At 44.8% G+C, this 24,236-nt stretch overlaps 1 protein-coding gene across 3 annotated transcripts; it reads right to left on the reverse strand.

Moving 5' to 3' along the window:
* Window positions 1–880: 880 nt before the first annotated feature.
* COPZ2 (COPI coat complex subunit zeta 2) lies at window positions 881–18,848 on the reverse strand. Of its 3 annotated transcripts, none has more exons than XR_008598025.1 (10): window positions 18,524–18,847; window positions 14,322–14,390; window positions 13,040–13,121; window positions 12,823–12,914; window positions 12,129–12,184; window positions 10,223–10,300; window positions 9,103–9,154; window positions 8,881–9,003; window positions 4,608–4,646; window positions 881–946 (listed from the first exon to the last, which is right to left on the reverse strand). XR_008598025.1 is itself a non-coding variant. In XM_054995364.1 (9 exons), exons 1-9 carry the CDS (start codon window positions 18,662–18,664, stop codon window positions 899–901), a joined length of 657 nt encoding a protein of 218 aa, XP_054851339.1. In that variant the 5' UTR covers window positions 18,665–18,848; the 3' UTR covers window positions 881–898. The 3 variants fall into 3 exon arrangements, 1 of the variants encoding a protein (XP_054851339.1); XR_008598024.1 differs by having other exon boundaries at window positions 8,874–9,003; XM_054995364.1 differs by lacking the exon at window positions 8,881–9,003 and having other exon boundaries at window positions 18,524–18,848.
* Between the last annotated feature and the right edge of the window lie 5,388 nt (window positions 18,849–24,236).

Raw genomic sequence — 24,236 nt, forward strand, 5'->3', positions numbered from 1 at the left:
GGGTGTAGGATTGTATTGGTCATTAATAACTACATTGGAAGGGCAGCTTTTCAGCCCTTGGCCAGCACCTCCTTTTGCCCAAAGCTTGCTTCAGTGGACCAAGATCTCTTGTTCTTTCTACCCTGCTTGGTGCTGAGTCCCTTTCTTGCAGCTGCTGGTCCACACACTGCTCGTGTGTCTGGGACTAGATTTTCAGTGGAGGGGGATGGCTATGGTATCACTCAAGAGGCCAGCTTTGGCAGTCTGCCTGTCCTCAGATCCTAGTTTAGTTCAGTCACCCAGCACATGGAGTCTTTAATAAATCAAAAGTTTCACGGTCATGTTAATACAAAGGAAGCAAAAAAAGAAAGGGATAGGATTATTTTGGGAACATAATGGGGCTTTATCCCGAAAAAGGCCACGCTCCAGAGACATGGGTTTTCTATTTGTAATGACAGTAAAAGGGATCAGTGCAGAAATGGTTTTATATGTGGCCTGTCTTTCCCATTGGTCCCATTGCTACATTATGCTTCTTTTACAAACCATACACATGCACAGATCCATCTTTCTTTCAGTCCTGAAAGGGATTCTGGTGAAGCTGAGAGATCTGCCCAAATAGACACCAAGACATGTTTGTAAACCTGGAGAAGTCCCAAAACATTCTGAAATTCTGCCTTGAAGACAACTGTTCACAAGCAGTTGTTCATATTAGCTAAGAATGCATGTTTTGTCAGCTTTGAAGGTACTAAAATGAGCATGTGGCAGTTGATGCTCTCCCAGATGCTGAGGGGGTAGCCATCTTGTATTCCACTGAAAGATCTTCTTCCTCTTCCTTTTTGGCCACATGGGAAAGGCTTAAATTAGAACAGTGTGAGAAACTGTAAATCAAAACTACCCAACACTCTTTTGTTCTGGGTGTTTATTTTAATAAGGACCATTTAATTTGTTCTTTGGCCGACTGCAGAACCTATGAACAGATGAAGGAAAGGAGGGAGATGAATATGAGAGCTATTAATTCCTTCTCTCACACATTTTATTAACAGTCTACGGACATCTATCCTGACCCTTCCCAAACAGCCTTGTGTCTTTTTTCCTCCATCAGGAACCAAATGAGCATAGTAAAGTTAGTCTGAATGAAGTTTTTTCTTTCTTTTAGAACTCCTTCCTCCAATCCTAAATGTGTGGCCGTGGACAATTTAGTGATGTAAGAAAAGCACTCTGCATATTCTCAGAGGCATTCTATTCTTTCAATTGCTTTCTTTCACTACTATGATGAATCCGGGTTCAAATTAAGTCCCTGAATCAGACCATCGTTAAAGGAATTGATTTTTGGAAGTGGCTCCAGGAGGCTCAATTAGCGGTGGGCTGGCTATATCCATCTTGAACACTAGATGGCAGTGTTTCTTTGAGATGAATAAAGTGTGTAAGGATCACTGCTGAGGAATTAGAATCAAGGCCCTTCCAGGGTATGTAGGGCACTGAGCAAAGCAACACCCCTCCCTGAAAAAAGCCCACCCAGTAGATAATCTCTATAAAAACATGAAACCCTAGCTAATTAAAAATGTTGATGTAATATGTTTTGCTTGTATTTTGAACACATATTGCTAAAAATAAAATGGATCCCTAATACTTTCATTAGCTGTTGGAACCTCCTTGGCCTTTGGCCTCTTAATCCATCTCTCCACGCACATTGCCTATCCCTTCCCACCAGTCTGAGATCCCCCTTGCCCCAGCAAGGGGCAATGATAGCATGAAGATGCCATAGTGTATGGGAACTCCTCCTGATCTGAAAATGAAGTTGGAGATGATTTTAGGAGAAGGGCCATCAAAGGAAACCACATATGCCTCTCTGTTCCTTGGAAGAAAGGCAAAATACAAATTGACTGATGGCTAAGAAGAGCCTAATTAGGGTTGCCTAGTTAAAAATGTCCTGCCTCTTGAACAGAGGCTTACCAGGTGATGTTATTTACCTCCATGCCAGAAAAAGCTTCACCTGCTCATTCCCACCCATTACATTTCTATTAAAGGGGCAGGACCTTTTTTCTTCCAAGTCTGCTGCCAATTCTCATTCTGATCCAGTCAAAATTAAGCACTTTTAAAGGTTCACCGACTTCTGCTAGGTGCTTAGCAGTGCAATCCTCAGCAGAGTTAGACACAGCCAAGACCACTTGCTTTAAATGGAATAAGAAGCATGTAATGTCGTGCTGGACTGCACCACAGCACCCTCCCACTGAAATCAGTGGATGTATAACCATCTTAATTTTGGCTAGATCACCCCCCCCCCACACACACACACAAGTTAATTGATTATCATCCCTCTATGTGCAGTCTTTTGGTTCACCTGAAGAGAAAATCTGACCCAGCTTCATGCCCTGCAGGGGGCAGCCTGCCTCCTTGTTGCCATCTCCTCTGTCCCTGGCCTGCCACCACCCTGCCCACTTCTCCAGCTTTCTTCCCAGCTGTTTTGCTGGGCCTAGGCAAAGTTCAGTTGCAGTTGCTAGGCAACCTGCAATAGCTTATCATTGATGAAGGGAATCTGCTGGTTGCACTTGCCAGGAGCTACAACTCCACCACTCCTGGGTATATCTAACACAGACTGAAATGGCTCTTCCTCTTCACAGGGAATTCTTGGAACTGCCTTTCTGTGAGGAGGACCAAACATCTCTAATGGGAGAATTTCCATATGTCTTTACAGGAGAAGCCAAGACAGTTACATTGGCAAGAAAGAAAGAAAGAAAGAAAGAAAGAAAGAAAGAAAGAAAGAAAGAAAGAAAGAAAGAAAGAAAGAAAGAAAGAAAGAAAGAAAGAAAGAAAGAAAGAAAGAAAGAAAGAAAGAAAGAAAGAAAGAAAGTCTCCCTCAGAAAATGAATCGCCCATTTCAAGTAAAATGGGGATGAAAACGTTCAACTGTGCAGAGCGAGGACAGGATAGGAAAGCCGTGCCCTCACTCTAATCAGGCTCTGTGGCATCACTTAGCCAAATCTGATTGGCTGTGTGAATGTGTCATGTCATCACACTACCTGAGGTTAGCCAATAGGGGATTTTTCTTCCACTCCTCCACCTTTCCTTCTCCTTTTTAGCCTGACAAAATGGTGGGGTGGGGGAAGGAGCGTTAAAGACAGCAGCCATACATCTGTCAGGCTTGGTGGCAGCTGCAACAAGGGAAAGGCCAAATTCCCCCATGAGTCAAACTGGGTATTACCATTGATAATGGTTAGCCCAAATCTGGCTTCAAGTTGCATAACGTCTCCCTGTGGTCAAATTCAAATCATGAATAGGTCCCAAACATGCCACATCTCACATCAGTCTGGGTGAGTTTTTCCAGGGACATATTGTGAATATTAATGCATCAGGGTCCTGTATATATTCCCGATTTACTTTCTCTATGCATCTTTTTAAACAGCTGGTCAAACTGAAAATTTGTTTCTGGGCAATTGGGTTAAAATCTTTGGGCCAGCAGCAACATAGACCGAAGTGATCGGTGTTATGTTATGCAATACATACAAGAAGAGGCAGTTTGTACTGTGATAGGAAAAGCCACAAGGAGCCTACCCCCTTCTGCTTTTGGTTTATGCCAGCAGGATTAATGTGGAGAAGACATCATGCTAGAAGATAGCTAGCAAGTCGAGGGGCAACGACCTGGAGTGTGCAGCTGTCTCTCCCAAGATTCCTAACAAGTTTTAAGCCTCTGGGCTGACAAACAGTATTGGGCTACAGCCTGCTTCTTTCCAGACTGCAGCAAGTGAAAATGGTGTGCCTACATGCCTACATCCAATGAGTATAGTGTATGTTATTTGTATGCGTCTACCCAGAGGCAGTATGAACACATGGCATGGTGGGGCAGTTGCTGCTGACTCCCTACTCACTTCTCCTCTGATGACTGCATTCACACCCTTCCACTGCCTGCTTGTGAATTCTTTGTCATCTCTGCTCTCAGTTGCATATGCTGCCTAGCACTGCTGGAGAAGGGCAGATGAGTGGTGCACAAAACACTGGCATTCCTGGTGGCCAAGCCAGTAGCACTCCTAGCTGCACCCACCACTATCAGGGAAAAGGCTTGCAGGCAGCATGGGCAGCTGTGACTGCGAGTAGTGAAAAAGCTTGCAAGTGGGTGAAGGAAGGACAGTCAGGCAGTTGGGGACACAATGGGAGGCCAAGAGGGGGAGCCTAGTAGTGAGCAGGGGGGGGGTTCTGAGGACCCTCTGCCCAGAGCCCCCCAAAACCTAGAACTGACCCTGCATCTACACACACTCCAGACTTACTGTTGTGATATCTGGGGCTAACTAGGCAATGTAGCCAACTGCATTCATTCAGCTGCGGTCTTTAAAATAAAAGCCACAGCTGCAGAAGACTTAACCCTTTCCACAGTGGACATTTCTTTGCCGTAAACTGCAGACAGATTCCCTCTCCCCAAATGGGGTTTCAAACACATGTCTGCAAGGGCAACATATTCTTTTTGTGGGGTGTATAGGTATCTATACAAAAGTGTGACTATCTTTATGGGCATCCCTCAAGGCTGCTACCGACACAGATGATTAATCCGCAGATTCCAGGCCTGCAGCATGCCCTCAGCCGAGAAAGAAGAGTATCTACTTGTGCATAAGGCAAACTCCTTCAAGGAGGCTTACCTGAGTGACACTATGCTCTGACAAAGGGCTGTCATCCACCTAAAAGAAGAGAAAAGAATTACAAGCCTAAGCAGGCCTGCTTGGAAGTAAGTCCCATTTTTATTCAAATGTGGGCTAACTCCCAGGAAAAGGTTCTTAGGACCTCAGCCATGGTCAGGAAAGTTGATGAAGATTATTGGGAGAAGCTAGAAATCGGAGCTAAGCCAAGGAAATCCTAAAGGGCAACCTTAAAGTCTTGCTGAAAAGTGTGAAATAGAAAACAGCACAAGCTCTGGCAGAACAAATGCAAGTTGCTATGGAGGATGCAGTCCTAATCACACTTACTTGGGAGTAAGTCTCATTGAACTCAATTTAAATTTAACAGCCACAGGCCAGGAGGGCAGATCCTCTTATAGACTGGTAACTATTTAAAGAAGAAGAAGCAAATTGAAAGTTTTCATAATGATGTGAAACGGAGGGGGAGGTCCCACAAGCATCTGCATTGCTGTTGGTACAGTTTAACTTGTTCATAAGTGGGCCACAGACATCAGGGTAGGTTTGCCAATGGGCCATGGGAAAGTGTCCTGTCTCTTTAACAGAGGCTTGATGGGATAATATTTACCAGGTAATGTTACCTCCAGGCCATGAAAAGCCTCAGCTGCTCATGCCCACATAGGGACAGGACATTTTTTTACCAGGCCAGTTGGCAACCTTAGCAGTGATTATTAAGATAACCAAGCCTATGCAAACTATTCTCGATGAGGGAAACCCCCCAAAAGAAAGAAATTCCTCTAACTGGATGAATGGGCAATAAGATGGCAAACAAGATTCAAAGGCAGTGCAAAGAGGATGCATAATCAGACGGGTTTGCCCACCTGCTACTGGCAGTACTGGGCAGTTTTGAGAGACAGTATGCAGCCACCCCTGTACAGGTGCCTGTAGCAGCTATAGGGGGCTGGTAGCTGCTACATACACCCTGGGGCAGTTCGCAGAACATTAAGCATAAAATTGCCAACATTTGGATGGAGCCTGGATTTTTTTCACAGAATTACAACTGATCTCCACATGACAGAGATCAGTTCCCCTGGAGAAAATAGCAGCTTTGGAGGGCAGACTCTATGGTATACCATAGATTCTAGGTGAAATCTTTCTCCGAACCCCTACTTCACAGGCATACACTCAAATCTCCAAGATTTTCCTAGGCTGGATTTAGCAACCCTAATTACATATCCTGGATTAACTAGGCTGTGGAAACAAAGTCACTATGGCCTCTGGAGAGTTCATGCTGTGAGACTTCTTCAAGTGCCCTCCAAGCTACTTGGTATTAGCCTGGCAATTGATATTAAATCACCTCTCCAATCTACTGCCCCTAGCAAACCCACAGGAATACTGGTACTATGGAACAGCAAGAGCATAGTTAGTTCTGGAAGCAGCACTCTCACAAAAACCACCCAGTTGTTTTTTTAAAAAAGTGACAGACTCACAGTAGGTTTTTGTATACTGCAAACATCTAAGTTAACGAAATTGGAACATAGCTTGTTATAACTGCTTCATCAACTTTCTCCTTTAAAACTGCAGCACACAAGACATGCTGGAAAACCCAATCATGCCACCCACCCACACCTACAGCATTGCAATATTCACGGCAAGGCTCTCTCTTGGACATATTCTCTGAATACTGGCATGTGCGGCCTCCTGATAAGGCACATCATCATTTTGGGTCAGAAACTGGTATGGGAGGAAAGCTGAACACCCTGCTCCCTAGTGCAGGGTGTCCTAATCCAAACAGGGTCCGTGTGGTGCTACGGAGGAATTCCCACAAGGAACCTGCAGCTGCTGTCTGACTGCAAGTTCATCCATGGCGACCATGAATTAAATGTACCATCTAGTTCTGGTTTGACTTTTTAAAAAAAAACAGTTTATGTTAAGAGTATCTGTTCTGTTTGTGTGCATGTTTTCTAATGCTCCATAACAACTCTAGAAATGTTAGCAGCACAGATCAAACTTTGGTTGTGTTTGGTTTTAGTTTCTGAAACCAAAAAAATGAGAGTTAGTTCAGAGACCATGTAATTGTTTACAACAATACAGATTCAGGGCACAGCTAGAGAGATCTGTAATCAGATCTCCTGTCTTTAGATATTTCTATGAATAGCTGCTGGGCAGGGGGAGGGTGTGGCACTGCAGAGGACAGAAATGAATTGGGTTCTAAAAAAACCCCCTTTCCCCTTGCGCTCATTTCCCAATACAGATATCAGTGGCCTTACTATTTGTCCCGTGGAGGAAAACCTAAGTCCTTTTCAGATGTTAGATTTTGGTGTGCCAGCCACACACAATGGGAGCATGAGCCACACATGATCCTCCTGATATGCTCAGCTGCCACTCTGAATTAATAGGGCAACATGTTTATTTTTGTATGCATGCACTACTTCGGTACTTGCAAACACATACTCTCAAAAAGGTATTATTCTGTTTGCACATACCAAAGCTGGAAAATATAGACACTGCGCTGATCCCACAAAATGGTGACTGCATCTATTGGCATGAGCTCCCATCGAGGACAGATGGGCCATTATGGCCACTGGGATTTTCCCTGGTGGGCCAACAGAATGCCCAGTAGGGGCAAATTGGCACCCTGCCTGGCTGAGACCCAAGTGAGGCTGGCTGAGGAGGCAGGCTGGCTCTTTCTCCCTCACTTATTTTTTGGGGGGGGGGAGGTATTCTTTTCCAGGGCCATTTTTTTCTTCCTGGGCCACCCCTGGATCCCATTACTCATGGAAGGTAGGTTTATCAGCAGCTACTAGCGCTGGTGACTAAAGGGAACCCCCACATTCAGAGGCAGAGAACCTTGGAAGGCCCCTGCCAGGAGGCAACATCAGGGGAAGGCCCTGGCCAGTATGTCATTTTGTTGGCCCTCTAGGGCAGCTGGTTGGCCACTGAGTGAGACAGGATGCTGGACGAGGTGGACCACTAATCTGGATCCAGCAGGACTCGTCTTAAGTTCTTATCACGTGGGGTTGAAGTGCCAAAATTGAACCTCCGAAAAGGACTATGGAGGTATCAGTTTGTTTCTTTTATTGGGGGTAGGATTTACATCAAGAAAACAGCATGGGAAGAAAGGGATAACTTTCCCCCCAGTGCCATGGACCCTCCTCAGGTTGCTGTTGACAGAAATACAAAATCAAAAATAGATCTGAATACAGATCTCTAATATTCTTTCTACTTTGGACCCCACTGTGAACTGTTAGAGAGACAAGTTCCTAATAAATGATCAGGGATGCATCCATTCTTTCCCAGATATTGCACTATTACTGCACTATAGCAATCATTTATAACTGGATTATCCAATCTGAACAAGCTGATCCAGTTGCAAATTATTGCTACAGTGCAGTGATACTACAAGACCCAAAGAGGATGCAGCTCAGATGAATACCTGGGGAGGGATGAAATCCCTCTGTCTAAGAGCCAAAACACACGTTAAGAAATACCTAGGTTCAGCACGTGTTCTCTTACCTCAAGGTTTGCCGGGATCTGTAGGCGTCCTGGAAGCTTAAAGATCTGTAGGCGTCCTGGAAGCTTAAAGTCCTGGAAGCTTAAAGGATCTGTAGGCATCCTGGAAGCTTAAAGGCGTCCTGGAAGCTTAAAGCTTAAAATACAGGCGCTCTGTAAATGCTAAACTTTAAGCTTCCAGGACGCCTACAGATCCCGGCAAACCTTGAGGTAAGAGAACACGTGCTGAACCTAGGTATTTCTTAACGTGTGTTTTGGCTCTAAGTGGTTCTGTTAGGATCGAAGCAGCCAGGACGTTATGGTGGCTGCCCAGGCTTAATTTACTTTAATTGTAACCAGGGCTTTTTTTCTGGGAAAAGAGGTGGTAGAACTCAGTGGGTTGCCCTCAGAGAAAATGGTCACATGGCTGGTGGCCCCGCCCCCTGATCTCCAGACATAGGGGAGTTTAGATTGTCAATCTAAACTCCCCTCTGCCTGGAGATCAGGGGGCGGGGCCACCAGCCATGTGACCATTTTCAAGAGGTTCCGGAACTCCGTTCCACCGCGTTCCTGCTGAAAAAAAGCCCTGATTGTAACCCTCCCCTTCAACACACACACATGCTTCAACCAGAGCCTCTAACAGAGCCCTGAAGTAGGTAAAAGACAAGCAGAACCTAAAGGAGAGGGAGCCGTCCCTGATGAATGGGGGTTAAGATAAAGTAAGCAGGACCATTTCCACCCAGTTCGCAGCATGCCACGCAATGTCAGACCAAACGTGCTTAGAAAGGTGTGCCATCTTACTCCTCACATCCTGTGTGCGAACAGCATTTCACTATTTGTACAGCCTCTCGGGCATAAGTTCACTGTGTTCTGAGTTACCCGTGATGTAATCAAACAGGACGAAGCCGTAAGCCGCAGGCTCTGGAATTGTCTGGGATGGAAAGAGTTTCAGGGACGAGGTGAAGCAGGTAGGCTGAGCGGAAGGACTATCCAAGGGAAAGTGGAGGAACGGAAGAGGGAGACAACTCACCCTGAAATTCACCTTCTGCATGACTTGCTGGGGATCACTTTCGAGAATCACACTAGAATTCAAAAAAAAGGAGAAAGAGAAATTAAACTTCCGTAGGAGGGGCATGCCCATGAAGAACCTTGCAAGCAAGACTCGATGTGACCTTTAAGGGCTTTTGGATGATTTTTTCCTCCATATATTCAGCTGTCATGAGGAAGCCAGGCCTCTCCTCTCACAGAAGCTATTCTAATACAGGGAAACAGCATTTTCCCTAAGACAGCAAACACAGTATTTTATTGCTGTACAAATGCATGTACGTAAACATAAACGATATCTTTAAATATAGTGTATGCAGTTTAAACTGACTGCTGTTTGCCATAAGCACCTACTGGCTAGTGCGTGTGACATCACAGATGTTGAGCAATACCACGTGACCCCTAGACCATTTATTTCATTATATATATATTTTTAAGTTTCATTCTTGTTTCACTTCTGAACACTCCCTGGCTGTACTCTGGAAGCATAAGGGCAATGATAAAAACATTTAAAAACAAAGTAGAAAGACCCATCTGCAGCAAAGCACCAGAATGTTGTAAATATTTTTCATGTAATATTTATTTATTTAGCTTATTTATAACCCTCCTTTCTCACTGGGACTCATAAACACCATACCAATTGAAAAAGAGGAAATACTGTTAAGCTGTGAGTGTCAAAGCATTTTGAAAAGCAGGAAAGAAACCAATTCAGATGAAATAATGGTTTGGTTTTAAAATATGGATTTAGTTCATTGAGGTCACATTGTAAGCTGGATCCATTATTTGAGATTACAGTTTAAAGGGATTTCTTAATGTGATTTGTGTACCCGCATGGGAGATCTTTTAGAATGTTTGAGCCCCAATATCTTTGACAGGTTTAGGAATCAGATTCAAGTGAGCTGCTGTAGATACTCTTAAATCCAAATTAAAAACTGAGGGCAATCTCAGGCAGTCTGCTGAGACTTGCCAAAGTTGTTCCACACTGGAAAAGGGCTTTTGGATAATACTGCCGTAATACTGAACCATTTGTTTTAGGCAGATTCTTTGTTCATTGCTTCTTTCTCTGTCCACTCAGCACATTTCCCATCTCTCTAGGTGCATCTCACCCGCCGTCAATAATCTCATCCACTACAAGGAATGCCCCATCCATGTTCTCCATCAAGGTCCGCTTCTCCACATTTTTTCTAGATGCAAGATAAAAACAAAATGGTCCTTTGAGGATATATCTACATTGCCACAGACTTAAACTAGTTGAACTTTCCAAAGGAACCCTGGGAATTGTAGTTCTGTGAGAAGGGAACTCAGAATTCCTGACAAAGGCTGATTCCGCACACGTTGGATAATGCACTTTCAATGCACTTTATCAATCGGCTGAGGTGGATTTTTTGTTCTGCACACAACAAAATCTGTTCCAAATGATCTATAAAGAGGATTGGAAGTGCATTATCCAACATGTGCGGAATCACTCAAAGAATTATCTGATTACCAAAGTTACAGTTACCAGAATTTTTGGGAGAAGCTGCCGGATCAGACAATTGCTTTTGAGCTCACCGAGCATCACAATAAAATCAAATGAACTGATACAATTTGAACAGCTTATAATGACAAGAGACAAGATTTTGTTCATCTTTAAGATGTCACAGGAATTGTTTCATTTTTCTGCAATAGACTAACACAGCTAATGTTCTGAAATCAACACATATCACAATGTTCCTCAGGGAAGCAAGAGTGCAGGGCTATGTTGCGTAGTGGTCAGAGTGCTGGACTAGGTTCAAATTCCTACTCTGCCATGGAAGCTTGCTGGACAACTTTGGGCCAGTCATTTTCTTTCTTAGTCTAATCTACTTCACAGGGTTGTTGTGAAAATAAAATTGAAAAGGGGAGAATGATTTAAGCAGTTTAGAGCTCATATTGATAAAACGCAGGCTATAATGAATGAATAAATATGGCCTGGCTCCCTCACATGAGGTTCCTCCTCTGTCCTTTGCTTGATTTCAGTTTGTTGGTTCACTGTATTGTCAACTGGGCGGGCTGATCTGAGAGATGAGGGAAGATTGTGCTGGGACAGAGATTACTTTCTGGTTAGGCATATGATGCCTGCAGTGGAGGACACTGAGGCAGGGTCTGTCTGCTGGATTTTGCTTCCTCTGGGAAGTTGCCTAGTTCCCACAAAGTGCCATTCCCCAGGAGAAAGAGGACGAAGTCATTGTGTGTCACAGTGTAGTTGTCTTGTGTCAAGCCCGGCCACTTCTGTTATAAGAGGCCATGGTTAAATACAATAAAACATCCACCTCACCTGGCATCGGCAGGGAATGTTAACAAATACATTTAATGATAAACCATCCGTTCAGAGGATCACCTCTATAAGTCGATTTCAGGAGAGGAAAACACCCGTAGAGGTTTCTGAGGTCAACAGGTGCTACTGTGTCATCAAGAGTGTTGGTAGTGCCGTCTTCATAGGGACAATCCCCCAAGAAGTTCTCCTTTCAAAGGCCACTAAAATGAGTGGAAGTTATACAAGAGCACAGCAAGTTGGCTTCCCCAGCATCATGTGGTTTAGCTTGTTTGCTTGAGCCATCTGAAGCACGAATTTTATAGGCATTCTTCTCAACAATGACCACGGCCATACAACTCAGAAAATCTACAACAACTAACGTTCTCCGTCCGTGAAAGCCTTCGACAATATAATGTGCCGGTTCTCTGTTTGCAGTAAATCATTATTTGGATTACTTGGATGTATCCATGAGGGAGGGTGGAGGATCTTTTCATCCACCCAACCAACATTCTATGATTCTAGATTTGGGTTGGATCCAGCCAGCTTTTCCCACTCTGTCTTGCCCAATTCCCCTCCTTGCCCCTGCCCCATATGACTTTTGTCCATGCAGGTCCCATGATCTCCAGCATGGCCTTTTTGATGGCCAAAGAGGATGCCCTTCTCCTTTTCACCAGCAGAAAAACTGATTGGATCCAACCCATTGTCTGTGATCTCCTCCAGGATTAGCAAATACTTACCGTAGCAGGTGACTGAGGGACTCAAAGAGACAGCTGAGAACTGACATCAGCATCAACTGTGGGGGAAAAGGCAGGGTCAAGAAAGGAGGGCAAACATCCACGAACACATAAAGCTGCCTTATATCATCAGAGTTTTGGTCCATCAAGGCCTACTCTTACTAGCAGGGGCTCTCCATGGTCTCGGGCAGAGGTTGAACACATCACATACTGCCTAATCTTTTTAACTGGAGATACTGAGGATTGAACTTAGAACCTTCTGCATGCCAAGCAAATGCTCTGGTCCTGAGCCATGGCCCCTCCCCCAAACAAGTCCAGTGGCATACTGTTTCTACTAAACACATATTTTGCTCTGAATGTGTACTACATACTGGACAAAACACAGAGCATGGCCCTTACCCAACTGGGCTACGGTTTAAATTTAGAAGCATAAAAACAAGATATATGTCAAAAAATCTGAAGGACACGATCTACATTCCTTAAAGTAACTCTCCTCTCCTAAGGAAAAAAAAATTAGCCAAGGAGGAAGTATTGAGTGTAGAAGAAAACTGAAAATGGTCATCTGAACTGAAAGGGACAAAACTGAAAGGAAGCGCGAGAATGGATGCGGGACTGGGATGGGGCAGGATGGAGAGCTCCACTGGTGACTGGTGCTCTCTCTGTTTGCTAGCAACTGGTTCTCAGAAGCAAGGCTTACCTCGTTTTCATGGGAACTCCCCACTACATAAAAGAAGAGGTCGATGCTGCTTTTATAGACAATGGTCAGGCCTTCCAAGAAAGCAATCTCACCTGAGGAGAAGGGGGGAAAGATTGGAAATTGTAGGATTGGAAATTGGAAATCTGCTCAGAAGGCAGAGTCTGCCCAGGACCACTGGTGGCTGACCTCGGTCTCTTCCAAATAGTTGCATACTCACTGTCAGTCTTGTGAGTTTTGTTGAAGACATTTTTCTCAAAGATCTTCTGTTCTTTCGTAGATGGAAATGTGTCGTCATAATACTGTGGACAGACAGGTAAGAATGTGTTATAGAATGAGATAGCACAACAGTAAGGAAATAATTTCTACGTAAGAATCAACATTGTCCAAGCACTGACATTTAAAACTAGCCATCTTGTTTCCTGTCTTGGTGAGGAACATTTTTCTAACCATTTCAGTTATTGTTTGGAAGGAGGTTTATAATTTCTAAGTGGGGAAACATCTGCCATTTGGGGTAATTTTTAAAAAATACTCTGCAAATTTATTGATCCTCTCCTCTTACCCCCACCACATACAGACAATTTAGGAATAAATTTAGGAATGCCCTACTGCTACAAGCACCCAATTTTCTTCTACATTGAGATATTATTTTCTCATTTTCATCTTCACTCAAGCTGAAAAGTCCCTAGATATTAAATTTAGTAAAGCCTGTTGAAGAACAACTATGCTTATGGAAGTTAGGTCCAGCAATGGCTATCAGCTGTGAGAGTTAAATGGAATCTCCTTATCCAGAGGCAGTACCAGGTGGTAGCAGCAAATACCAGGTGGTGGGAATATTCCAAAAGTGCCACTTATGTGCCTTTTCTTATGAGTGCTCAAGCTTTGATCCGATCCAACAGGGGAGTTCTTATGTTCTCTTGTCCTTATAAAACCATAAAGACAAGGGATTAAAAAATTGCTCACAACAAATCCATGACCGAAAACTCAGAACAGAAATTAAATTTCAAAGGCCCACCAAAATAATTGTTTAGCTCTTTGGAGGCAGCTTTTTTGATGAGGACCATACGCAACTCATGGGGTAAGGAGTTCCAAAGATTTTGGGATGGCTACCAGAAGGCCTGCTTAAGGGTCCCCACAGGGCACTCCTCTGCCATTGTGGGCTCCCACAGAACAGACTCCCCAGACGTCCTCAGGCATCAGGCCAGCACATACTGAAGGAGGCCGTCCCTTGGGTCCCCAGATTCAAAAGGCCCAATTTGGTCACTGCTTAGAAGTGAGACTGCCCAACAGTACCAAGTAATCTGTTCTGAGTTTTCCGAAGGAAGAGCAGGATATTTGTAAATGATACATTTCCTATACCTCTGATACAGTGTGTGTCTCACTTTCAGCAAGTGGCATGCATCCCGAAGGAGAAAACTGGCATTCCCCATTTGTCGTAACTCTGCCTTGACATCTTATAGAAACCAAACTGGACTTTTATCAAAGTTGCTGATGGTACTGACCTTGGCCAAAAGTCTCTGCCCAAAGCTGTCCAAGATGAAAAGTGCCTTGACGGTATAGAGGGATGGTTCCTGGAAATAACAAGAGATGGTTTTATTTACGGGGGTCATGACTTGGTAAGCCAGAAAGTAACAATACTGTGGGAAGGGAAGAGCTGGGGACCACCACCACTCCTTTTAACATCAGGTGCTGGAGGCTTAATCAAAGGAGCCATGGGTGGCTGTGGTTTCCAGCTCTCAGAACAGAGTGAGGACAATTGCAGATAGTATTAATAGCTAGGTTAATGGAAGATCAGCTAGATGTGTTGTGCTAGGTGTTATTTTGATGCCTTTTTAAAATCGAGTCATCTTGAATATTTGCTGCTTAAGTCAAGGGCCATCCTAAGCAGAGTCACACCATTCTGAATCCATTGGAAGTCAACGGGCTTAGGATAGCACACTCAGACTCCAAATCCCCAAGGACTAGACTTACTATTTGCTCATAGGTTTGCCAGGTGTCCCGTTTTCAGCCGGACAGTCTAGTATTTTCTTGGGCTGTCCAGGAAAACTTCAAAGAAAATATTGGACATTTAAATGTCCAGTATTTTCATGTGGTGGGGAGGAGGCGAGGTGAAGGCAAGCAAGATGAGCAGTGGCACCAGCTGCTGCTGTGCCTGGGTGCACAAGAATTGTGGTGGGCAGCTGGCAGCACCAGCAGGTTGCTATGGCTGCTGATATGCCGTGTGGCTGGTTGGTGTCTCAGTGTCTAGTAGGAGGGGAGGACAAGTGCAGAGAGCAGGGCTCAGGTCCAGGGTTGGGCTCCTCCTCCCTGCCTCCTCCCTTCTTCCCTGTTTCCATCCAACAGCCAACATGCTGCTGGAGGGCACAAAAGTGTAGGCCCTTGCTGAGGCGAGCTGAGCTGAGCACGGGCTCCGCCTCCCTGCCTCCACCCCTCTCCGCTTGCACCCAGCAGCCAGTTGACTGGCCAGTTACCTCAGCCAGCATCACATTCTCCATCTCAAGGCAACAGCATGCTTACTCAAATTTTCTTTGCAAGCCCCTTCCCTCTTGCAATCATCCTCCTTTTAAAGTTAATGGCCATAGCAAGCGATAGAGCCTGCCTGAGCTGGATGATTGACAGCGGTAGGATGGGGATGCATGTTGCTATTCTTCAATTCTCACTTTCTGCCTTATCTTGATGCAGGAAGATTCAGGTGGGCTCCCCCCACCCCCAAATCTCAATATGGGAGAACGATTAAATGTTCAAAACACACCCACACCTTTCCCGAAGGCGGTGTCAGTATTCCTTAACAAAAAGAGCATTTAAACTCTGTTCCCTCTTCCAAGATGGTTGCACTGCTTGCATTGTCAGCATCACAACATTATTCCTTGGCTTGAAGTACATGGGAAAAAATGGAACAGAGGAGACTAGGAGAGCCAAACTACTGTCCTCGCTCCTCCACCCCCAACAGTGAGTTGTGCAGCCGAGGAAAGCAAGAAATGGAGCCTCAGGAAGGCTGGGAAGGTAAATGTAGAAACGAAGAGGCATTGTTTGCCACATGACATTGGACTGAATGAAGCTGATGGAGAAAGTTAGATGGGGAGGGGAGATTAAGTATGAACTGGGGCGGGGGAGAAGAGGAGGCACTCTGTACATGATTCGAGGGATGTTTCTTTCTTATTGTAGCATAACTGAAATAAACTGTGGCTGCAATCCTAAACTAAGCTGTGAACTGCAAGGGATCAAGAATATGCAGGCTTAGAGTTGTGCTCTGTGAGGCTGAGTGCAAAAATGCTATGTTCGGGGCCAATTTTGACCCCATTGAGACTCCACAGCTTCCCATTTTCAACCGGAAATGACAGCATTGGGGCTTCTGGAGCATATGCGAGCAAAATGCACTATGAAGTGAGCCCAGTATTTTCACTGAAACCATCTGGCAAAATTATTTGCCTGCTTATAGTGGGTAATCTCCAGGTGCTTGGAGCAAAGGTGGGAGAAAAATAAATAAAAACAAGACTGTGACCTAGTTGCCTGCAAGTGACAATGGGTAGCTCTAGGAATTGCTAGAAACTTTATGGTAAAACCAGAGAGTTTTACCATAGAATTCTGCTTTTCCTAGAGCTACCCATCGACACAATTAATTTGTGATCAAGAAGCTAGATTTTTATGTGATCTGTGAACTAAATTCACAGATTCTTTTTGGGAATGGACAGTCCACATGTAACATTTCCACAAGTAGGCATTCATGTAAACTCTTCCAAAAGCTAATATGTGGACCCAGAACACTCTTTCCATCTGAGTTTCTTTTTTTATTCCCTTTCTCCATTCTCCCCCTCCAGCTTTAAAATATTTTTAGAGTAAGAGGAAGTGCAAGATCTGATGCTGACAACTGGATGTGCCCAGAGCTGTCAGACTCTCTTTCCATCAGATGTGAGATGCTGCAGCTTTTACTATGTAGAACCTATATATACATTTACCTCTAGGAAACTCTCACCTTGAAATGACACTCACCTTGAAATACTGCACCACACTTCCATCTCTTTGTGGCATAGCCTTCCCTTGGGAAACTCCTCTGAGAGTACCACTTCAGACATTAGCAGTTTGAACATGATGCTGAAGGGCAAGAAAATACTGGTGCAACACAGTACTTACCCAGCTTCTAATTTAAAAGGATCTGCTACCCATGCAATGCTGGTGCATAATTTCAGTGTCTACCTTGGCTTGCAGCTCTTTGAGGTGCTAACTTTGCACGTGTAAGAGTTGAGGACCCAATTTAAACACGGCACTGGGTGCAAACGGGGAGATTGACTATTGAGGGCACCAGAAAAAGTTTCAGTGGGCCAATGGTGTGGGAACTGCTGAGGCCACCTTGGCCTCAAGTGAAGGGTGGGTGTGATCCACTGCCAGCCAGTGACCCTTGCCTTACATTGCAAAGGATGTGACCAGCGCTACCCCACCCTTCGTCTTTCATGGAGTTTGGAAGGATATGCTTGGCCCTACTCTTCTTCCCAATGAGGCTCAAAGTGACAAACATCAGTCTCCCTTTCTCCCTTTTAGCCTTGCAACAACCCTGTGAGGTAGGTTATCCCCTGTCTTGGACCCAGTCAGCAGTGGGACTGTTCAGGAGGGGATGCCGGTCACCTCCCACGTTTTTAATGGCCAGAAGCAAGTGGTGCAGCACTCACCTAAGTGTTGGTCTGGTGGCTTCACTGGAAAACTGGCCCTGACTTTGTTAACCAGGTTTCCTTCATGCCTGGCCAAAATAATGGTGGCTTGCAGATGGGGACTAAGATGGCTGAATGCTCCTCCATAAGAAAAAAAATCTCATCACGTAGAAAACTAGAGTATTGCAAACAAAAGTTCATCTGACAGTTTTCTACCAGCTGGCTAGGATCTTTCATGTGGAGGCACACGTTTGTCATAATGAGGATTTCGATGGAGGGGGTGCATGCAAATAAGAAAGAAAGAAAGAAAGAAAGAAAGAAAGAAAGAAAGAAAGAAAGAAAGAAAGAAAGAAAGAAAGAAAGAAAGAAAGAAAGAAAGAAAGAAAGAAAGAAAATCCCACAAGTCCCCACCAGCACTGAGGACTAGGCTCTTGCCATGCCTTGTCTGTGTCCTGGGTTGCCAACACAGAAAAAAGGCAACATGTCATCTGTAACGGAAAAAGAATCTGTATTGGATAATAGGTAACAAGATTTTTTTTTAATTTTCCCATCCTTATAATTTTCATGTTCACTTCATCAGGACAGCTAACAAACAATATTATAATCTCTTGTGCTTTCCTGATCCAACCGCTAAATATTATCCAATAAATATTCTTTTTTTTCACCATCAGCTTTTTCCCATGGTTGTTGAGTTGCCAATAGCCCGGAGAAAAAAAATATCCTGCCCCTTCGATAGAGGCTTAACATGTGAAAATGGGCAGCTGACTGCATGGCAGGGAGGTAAAGAACCTCTGGTAAACATCTCGTTAAGTCCCTCTGAGGGAGAAAGGGCATTTTTCCTCCAGGCCGGTTGGCAAGCCTACCTTCGTCCCTACCACAGTTCTTCTTTGCGCCTTCCAAAGAGAGAAGCGCCACTTTCCCTTCTATTGCCGAGGGCAAAAGAGTTGGAGAAAGTTTAGGAAGTGAGAATTAAAGCGGGCTCTGTTTGTTTGTGTTAAGGCCGTTCCTGCCGCCCCCCACGCCCCATCATCTTCCAGCGGAGCCCTCCCGCGCCGCCCTACCAGCATCAGCCCCGCGGGCCTTTCCATGGGTCCGGGGGTCGCCAGGCTGGGCCGAGAGCCGCCCCCGTCGCTGGGCCCTTGTCCCCTCGCAGCGCCCCCGGGGTGGTCGTGCTGACGTGGCCGGGCCTCTGCTTTGCGCATCGCGGCGCTCTCCACCACCCGGCGGGGCTCGGGCCGAGTTGGGCTGCTCCGCCCCGCTCGGGCATTGGGTGGGCTGCTGCGCGCGCCCTTCCCCACCCCTCTCCCGGGTCGCGTCCGGGGAAAGGAGCGCGATCACGCTGAGTGAAAGTCCTGTACGGTCCTTTGCCGAATTGTTTTTCTCAGCGTACAAAACGCTTTATGAGCTTTTCCAAGTACTGATTTTACTACTGATCCGCTCGTGGGCAAAACGCTGGGCAAACGTGGAGCTCGATCCCGTGCTTGGCAGTCACCGTTTCCGCCCGAGAGGCTGCCGAACCCAGGGGGAACGAGCGCGAAGGCAATAATCCCGGAGTGGCGTTAGTCTGTTGTAGCAAAAAATACAGGAATTCAGCAGTATCTTAAAGACTAAGAAAGTCGATTCGGGCAGAAACTTCCGCCAATCAGAGCTCGCTTCATCAGATGGGTGATATGAACGTCCATAGCAGTTATTTATACTTAGGAACAGAGGAAGGGCGGGAGCGGAGAGATGTTACAAAGACAGAGTTTGAAACAATAACCAGGGAGAAGCCATTCTGGTTCAGCGTAGGCGAGGAGAACCCCCTCCCAACTGTAGATAGGTAGGGTAGCATAAACATGCCAGATCTAATCAAAGAAGGTGCAGTGTGAAACAGGATAAGCAGAACAAATTGACATCTGTAAAGGGTGTGTCATGGTGAGCTATTACCACCTACAGCGAGTAAGGAAATCCAAGTCCCTGTTCAAGCCTGTGGGGGAAAGCTAGAGCCACATCACCTCGTGAATCCTAATTCAGCACTTTAAGGTTGGATTCTCCCATTGGAAGTTATTTTGTACAAGCAGTAAGCCACAATGGGAGCAATCCTAAACAGATCTACTCCTAGGAAAGTGCCCTTAGGATTGTGTCCGGTATGTCCTGGAAAATTAAAATGTCCTCCCCAACTGGTTTCTCAATAATGTGGAGGCATCCTTCCATTTTATACATTGCTCAGGGCCCCATTTTTTAAAAATAGAAAAGCCCTTGATCTAGAGATTGCTCCATGTTCCCTGCTTCCCCAGGCCATGAGAAGCCCCAAGGCTGACTGGATTGGTTCCCTCTCATCCAGAGCATGCTGGAGACTTTTTGTAATGATTGCTTGATTTATAAATATACAAGCAGAGAGCATAGCTGAAAACTTCTCCAAGGCAGCAGATCCAGTGCCCCCCACCAAGGGTCCCAAGAGGGGGAGAGAGAGGGAGGAATCCTGTCCTGCACCTCCAGGAATTTCTTCAGCCAACTCACAGTGTGCTCTTTCTCTGCCCTCCAGATTTTGTAACTGTTATCCTTTCGTGCACATGCACCTCCACGCCCCCCACACAGGTGAGAGGGTTCACCATCTCCCAGTCCTGACAGATCCTTGAACAGACTTATGGGAAGGGAGTATCTCCTAACAATTAGCACCCCTTGATAAACAATCTCATTCTTTTGTTGGGGGGCTAACACTTTTAGGCCAAGCCCCTTCACAGTAATAGTCAAATGCAAGGCCAGCTCAGCACTGTACCGAGTGAAGAAATAATGCCCAAAGAAGCTGTCCTGAGCGAGCAAGTCCTATAGCCATGAGTGCAAATGTCAGCAGGAGGATAGCTGGCTTCAGGTAGATGCTGGCCTGGCAGGCATATTCAGATTCAGACCACTTTTCTTCCTTTTGGGAGATATTTATGATCAGAACGGAATTTAAGCCCATTAGGAAAAGAAACCAGTTAGAATACAAAGATTCAGCTAGGATGTCATTGTCCTTACAATTTGTACAGTGCTTTAGAACAGTGTTTAAAGAGCTTCGTGTACTTTATTGCAGTAATTGTTCAATCAAAAGTGGAAAAAATAAAGTCCAGATAATAAAGAACATTCAATAAAGCACACTATCAAACATAATGAAGCAAACTCTGGAGAACTAGGCTCTGAAAATCATTCTTGAAATACCTGTCTAAAAATTAATAAAAGGATTTACTATGCAGTCTTAATAAGAGTTACGCCCTTCTAAGCCTATTGACGTCAATAGATGTAGAAGGGTGTAACACATTTATCTCCTAAAAAAATCAAACAGCTGGGGTCTCTGGCTGAATAGACGCCAACATCCCATTTTAATATGCTAGCCAAAATAAGGCTGCATTTTAAAGGATATATATCCTAAGTGCCAGCATCAAACTTGTAGATGCGTGGACAAGGTGAGCTAGGAATTTCCCCAACGTTTTGATAATCTGACTCCTGGGTGTCAGTTTTTGAGAATGTTGCTCTTTCGACCCCTTATTAGAAGCCCTCTGGCAAAGATAAAGCAGTTTCCCCATATTCCCCATACCTTTTTTGTGTTAGAAAGTGCTTATGCAATCTTTTATGTACAGGATATATGAACAAAATACCTCTGAAGAAAAAACCATAGTCCTTCTGAGCATGTGCAAATTAATTTTCTAATATCTGTGGCTAAATAATATTCACCTTTAAGTAGGAATTGTAGTTCGTTATTTAGTAAATATTGACCTACAGTTTCCATTTACCCATGAATCTATGCCCTGGGGTTCCTAATAATGTTTGTCTGTGAATACAACAGGAGCCAGAAAGGGCCAGAGATTTGTTCACCAGATGCTAAGGGCAATTTGTAGTTTACATGGCAGTGATTTTCCAGGGTCAATATGCAGATTGTGAAACCCACATTAAGCTGCTTTCTCCTGAATCACACCATCGGTCTATCAAGGTCAGCATTGTGTCTACTAAGTCTGGCAGAGGCTTTCCAGGGTCTCAAGCAGAAGTCTATCACATCACCTACTGTCTGGCCCTATTAACTGGAGATGCTGGGGATTGAATCTGGGACCTGCTACATGCCAAGCACAGCCCCGCACCAAGCACTTGCATATATTTGGTGGACAAGCACTGGGCAGCAGCAATGGACAGCTGGTCCGCGGTTCACAAGTATAAGCCTTCCCTCCAAACTTCACAGTGTTCAAACTGGAAACAGGACTATAATTTAAAGTGTGAATTTGAATTTATGCCCCGCCCTGTGCGTGCGTGCGCGTGCGTGTGTGAAGACTAGATGGCTGCCTGCCCTTGCAGCAGGAGGTGCGGGCCTCACAACATATTACAAAGTCTTCAAGTTTGTCTGTGGATAACAAAAAGATTTTGTTTCAGACATGAGGTGGGAGTTTTTTGCCTCCCGAATGCACACCAGCCCCTTTTCTGTTCATGACCATTAGCTTCGCGCTCCCCTCGGTGCTGTTTTTGACTCTTCAAACTGCCTCATGAAGCTGCTATTGGCTCTGTTGCGAAGATTTAGGGTTCCCAACTCCCAACTGGGAAATTCCCAAAGATTTGGAGACAGAGCCTGAGCAAGGCGGAGTTTGGGGAGAGGGGAGAGCTCAGTAGGGATGTGATGCCATAGAATCCACCCTCTGAAGCTGCTGTTTTCTCCAGAGAAACTTATCTCTGTAGTCTGGAGATCAGTTGTAATTCCAGGTCCCATCTGGAGGTTGGCAACTCTATGTTACTTATGTGGCTACAGGTAATTTTGGCCATTGTCACAAGTTGAAAAGGGCTGCCTGGAGCACGTTCTAACACGGAGGGAGCCTGTAGGCATCACAACCACTGTCTTCAACAAGTAATGATCTAACCACAGCATAGGCTGTAATATCAACCCCCTAACTAGAGCAACAGAAACCTGCCAGGTGTAGAAATCCAGCATGTGACTCTTCTTATGTGCAAGGCCCAACACACCCTGGGACAGTCCCAGGGTTACCATGGCAGCCATGAAGCCCTGAGTGGAACCAGACAAAAAGGCCTCAGCATGGATGTTGAAGTCCCCCAGTGCAGACAATTAAAGTGTGAGTCTCCTACTGTGTGTGTGGACTTCCTAATTGTATTGGGTTCCGGTTTCCATCACACAACTCCAAACTGTAACTCTGGTTCACATATTTAGGTCACTGGGTTGAAACTATGTTCTCAATCCCTCCATAGCCTCTGCTTCTTTGGAACTGTTCCAGTCAAACAAAGAGCACCCCCTTCATCATTTGGACGTCTAATGAACATGTTAATGATGCCTAGTTCATCTGAAGAGGGTCCAGATGTTTTTCTACTAATTGCTTCTGTGGCAGGGAATACTAAACGCCCACTAGAAGGGTTCTAAATGTCGAAACTCTCCAGTTTTGAAAGGATAAGCAGACTGGTGGAAGGGTTTTAATTAGTGTATGAAGGGAGGGGGGGCAGTTAATTAACTTGGATTCTTCTCTGAATTCTGATTGTAGTTTGGCAAAAAAAATAGTTATGAGGAAACAATAGCTGACTCACACAGGCCTTACATACCTAAACAGCTGCCTCTACTGCAGTGTACCACTGATGATTTCTAATGGTATTTGTGTTGCCAACTTTAGATTACAAAAAAGCCTGCCTCCCCAAGTAGGACAAAGGGTGGAACCATAGAGAACCAACAGGTTAGGACAAAACCTGAAGTAAATTAAAAGTCATAGGTGGAGCCAGGATGATGTAGAATGTCAGACTAGGATCTGGGAAACTGAGGTCTGAATCCCCCCTTAGCCAGCTCCTTGGGTGACCTTAAGATCATCACACAGTCTCAGCCTAACCTACCTCACAGGGTTGTTGTGATGATAAAACAGAACAACATAAGATGCTTTATACCTCCATTGGAGGAAAAAGGTGGGGTATAAATATTTAAATAAAATAAGGTGTAGTCTGGAGAAGTCTAGCACACGGGTCAGCAACATTTTAGAATTAAAGACCCAAACGTCATCAAAAGTCAGAGCAAGATATCAATGTGAGCCAGTACAAAAAAGCCCATTGGCGCGACTGAAAAGGGACAACGTAACATTAGTGGTGGTAATTGACATGTGGATCCATACAGTCTGCAACCCAAACACTGATTACTTTAAGTCCTTTGTCAGGAAGCAGTGCACGTGAGGTCCCACCGTAAATATATGCAGGAGCAATCTCCACGATTGTTTTAGTGCACTGGCCTCTTTTACCCTTGGACTCCTACCAGATGTTCAACTCCATCATATCTCTTTATGTAAAGCATCTCTAAGAAGCTTTTTAGTCCCATCAAAATATTGTCCTTCTATTTACTCCCTTCACATCCTGGTTAATCTAGCATCCACCCTACCCCTCCAATATACCTTAACATTTCCTTTTCTTTTTTAAAGAGCTATCTTTGGCTCTGGAGCCATAGGTTGCAAACTCCTGAACCCTGTTCACATGTTACAGTGAATGCAAGTACATCATGTGTGTGCATTTGTGTTTGGAAAAGGAAGCAACGTGTGTTCACTTAACAAATGAAACTAGGGACCAGCACCAGGATAAATATAGTGTTTATATCACACCTTCAGTTGTACATGTGTTGACTGTAACATGAGACTCACTCAACGCACATATAAAGAACTATCAAGGGTTCGTGGACTGTACATGCATTGACTGTAACTTGTGAACAGGGCTTTAGTCTAGGAGGTCAGGAGTAGAACTTTGCAGGTTGTAGGTGCAGCTGAATAGAATTGAATTAGATAGGTTCTGAATGAAGCCTCG

Source organism: Eublepharis macularius, chromosome 12, assembly GCF_028583425.1.
Source record: "Eublepharis macularius isolate TG4126 chromosome 12, MPM_Emac_v1.0, whole genome shotgun sequence".
NCBI classification, from domain to species: domain Eukaryota; kingdom Metazoa; phylum Chordata; class Lepidosauria; order Squamata; family Eublepharidae; genus Eublepharis; species Eublepharis macularius.

Coding starts and splice junctions, on each gene's coding strand:
- COPZ2 (XM_054995364.1), bottom strand. CDS start 18,664: ATGCGCAAAGCAGAGGCCCGGCCACGTCAGCACGACCACCCCGGGGGC. Junction 13,122..14,321: donor GGCAGAGACTTTTGGCCAAG/GTCAGTACCATC, acceptor GTCTGTCCACAG/TATTATGACGACACATTTCC. Junction 12,915..13,039: donor CAAAACTCACAAGACTGACA/GTGAGTATGCAA, acceptor CCTTCTCCTCAG/GTGAGATTGCTTTCTTGGAA.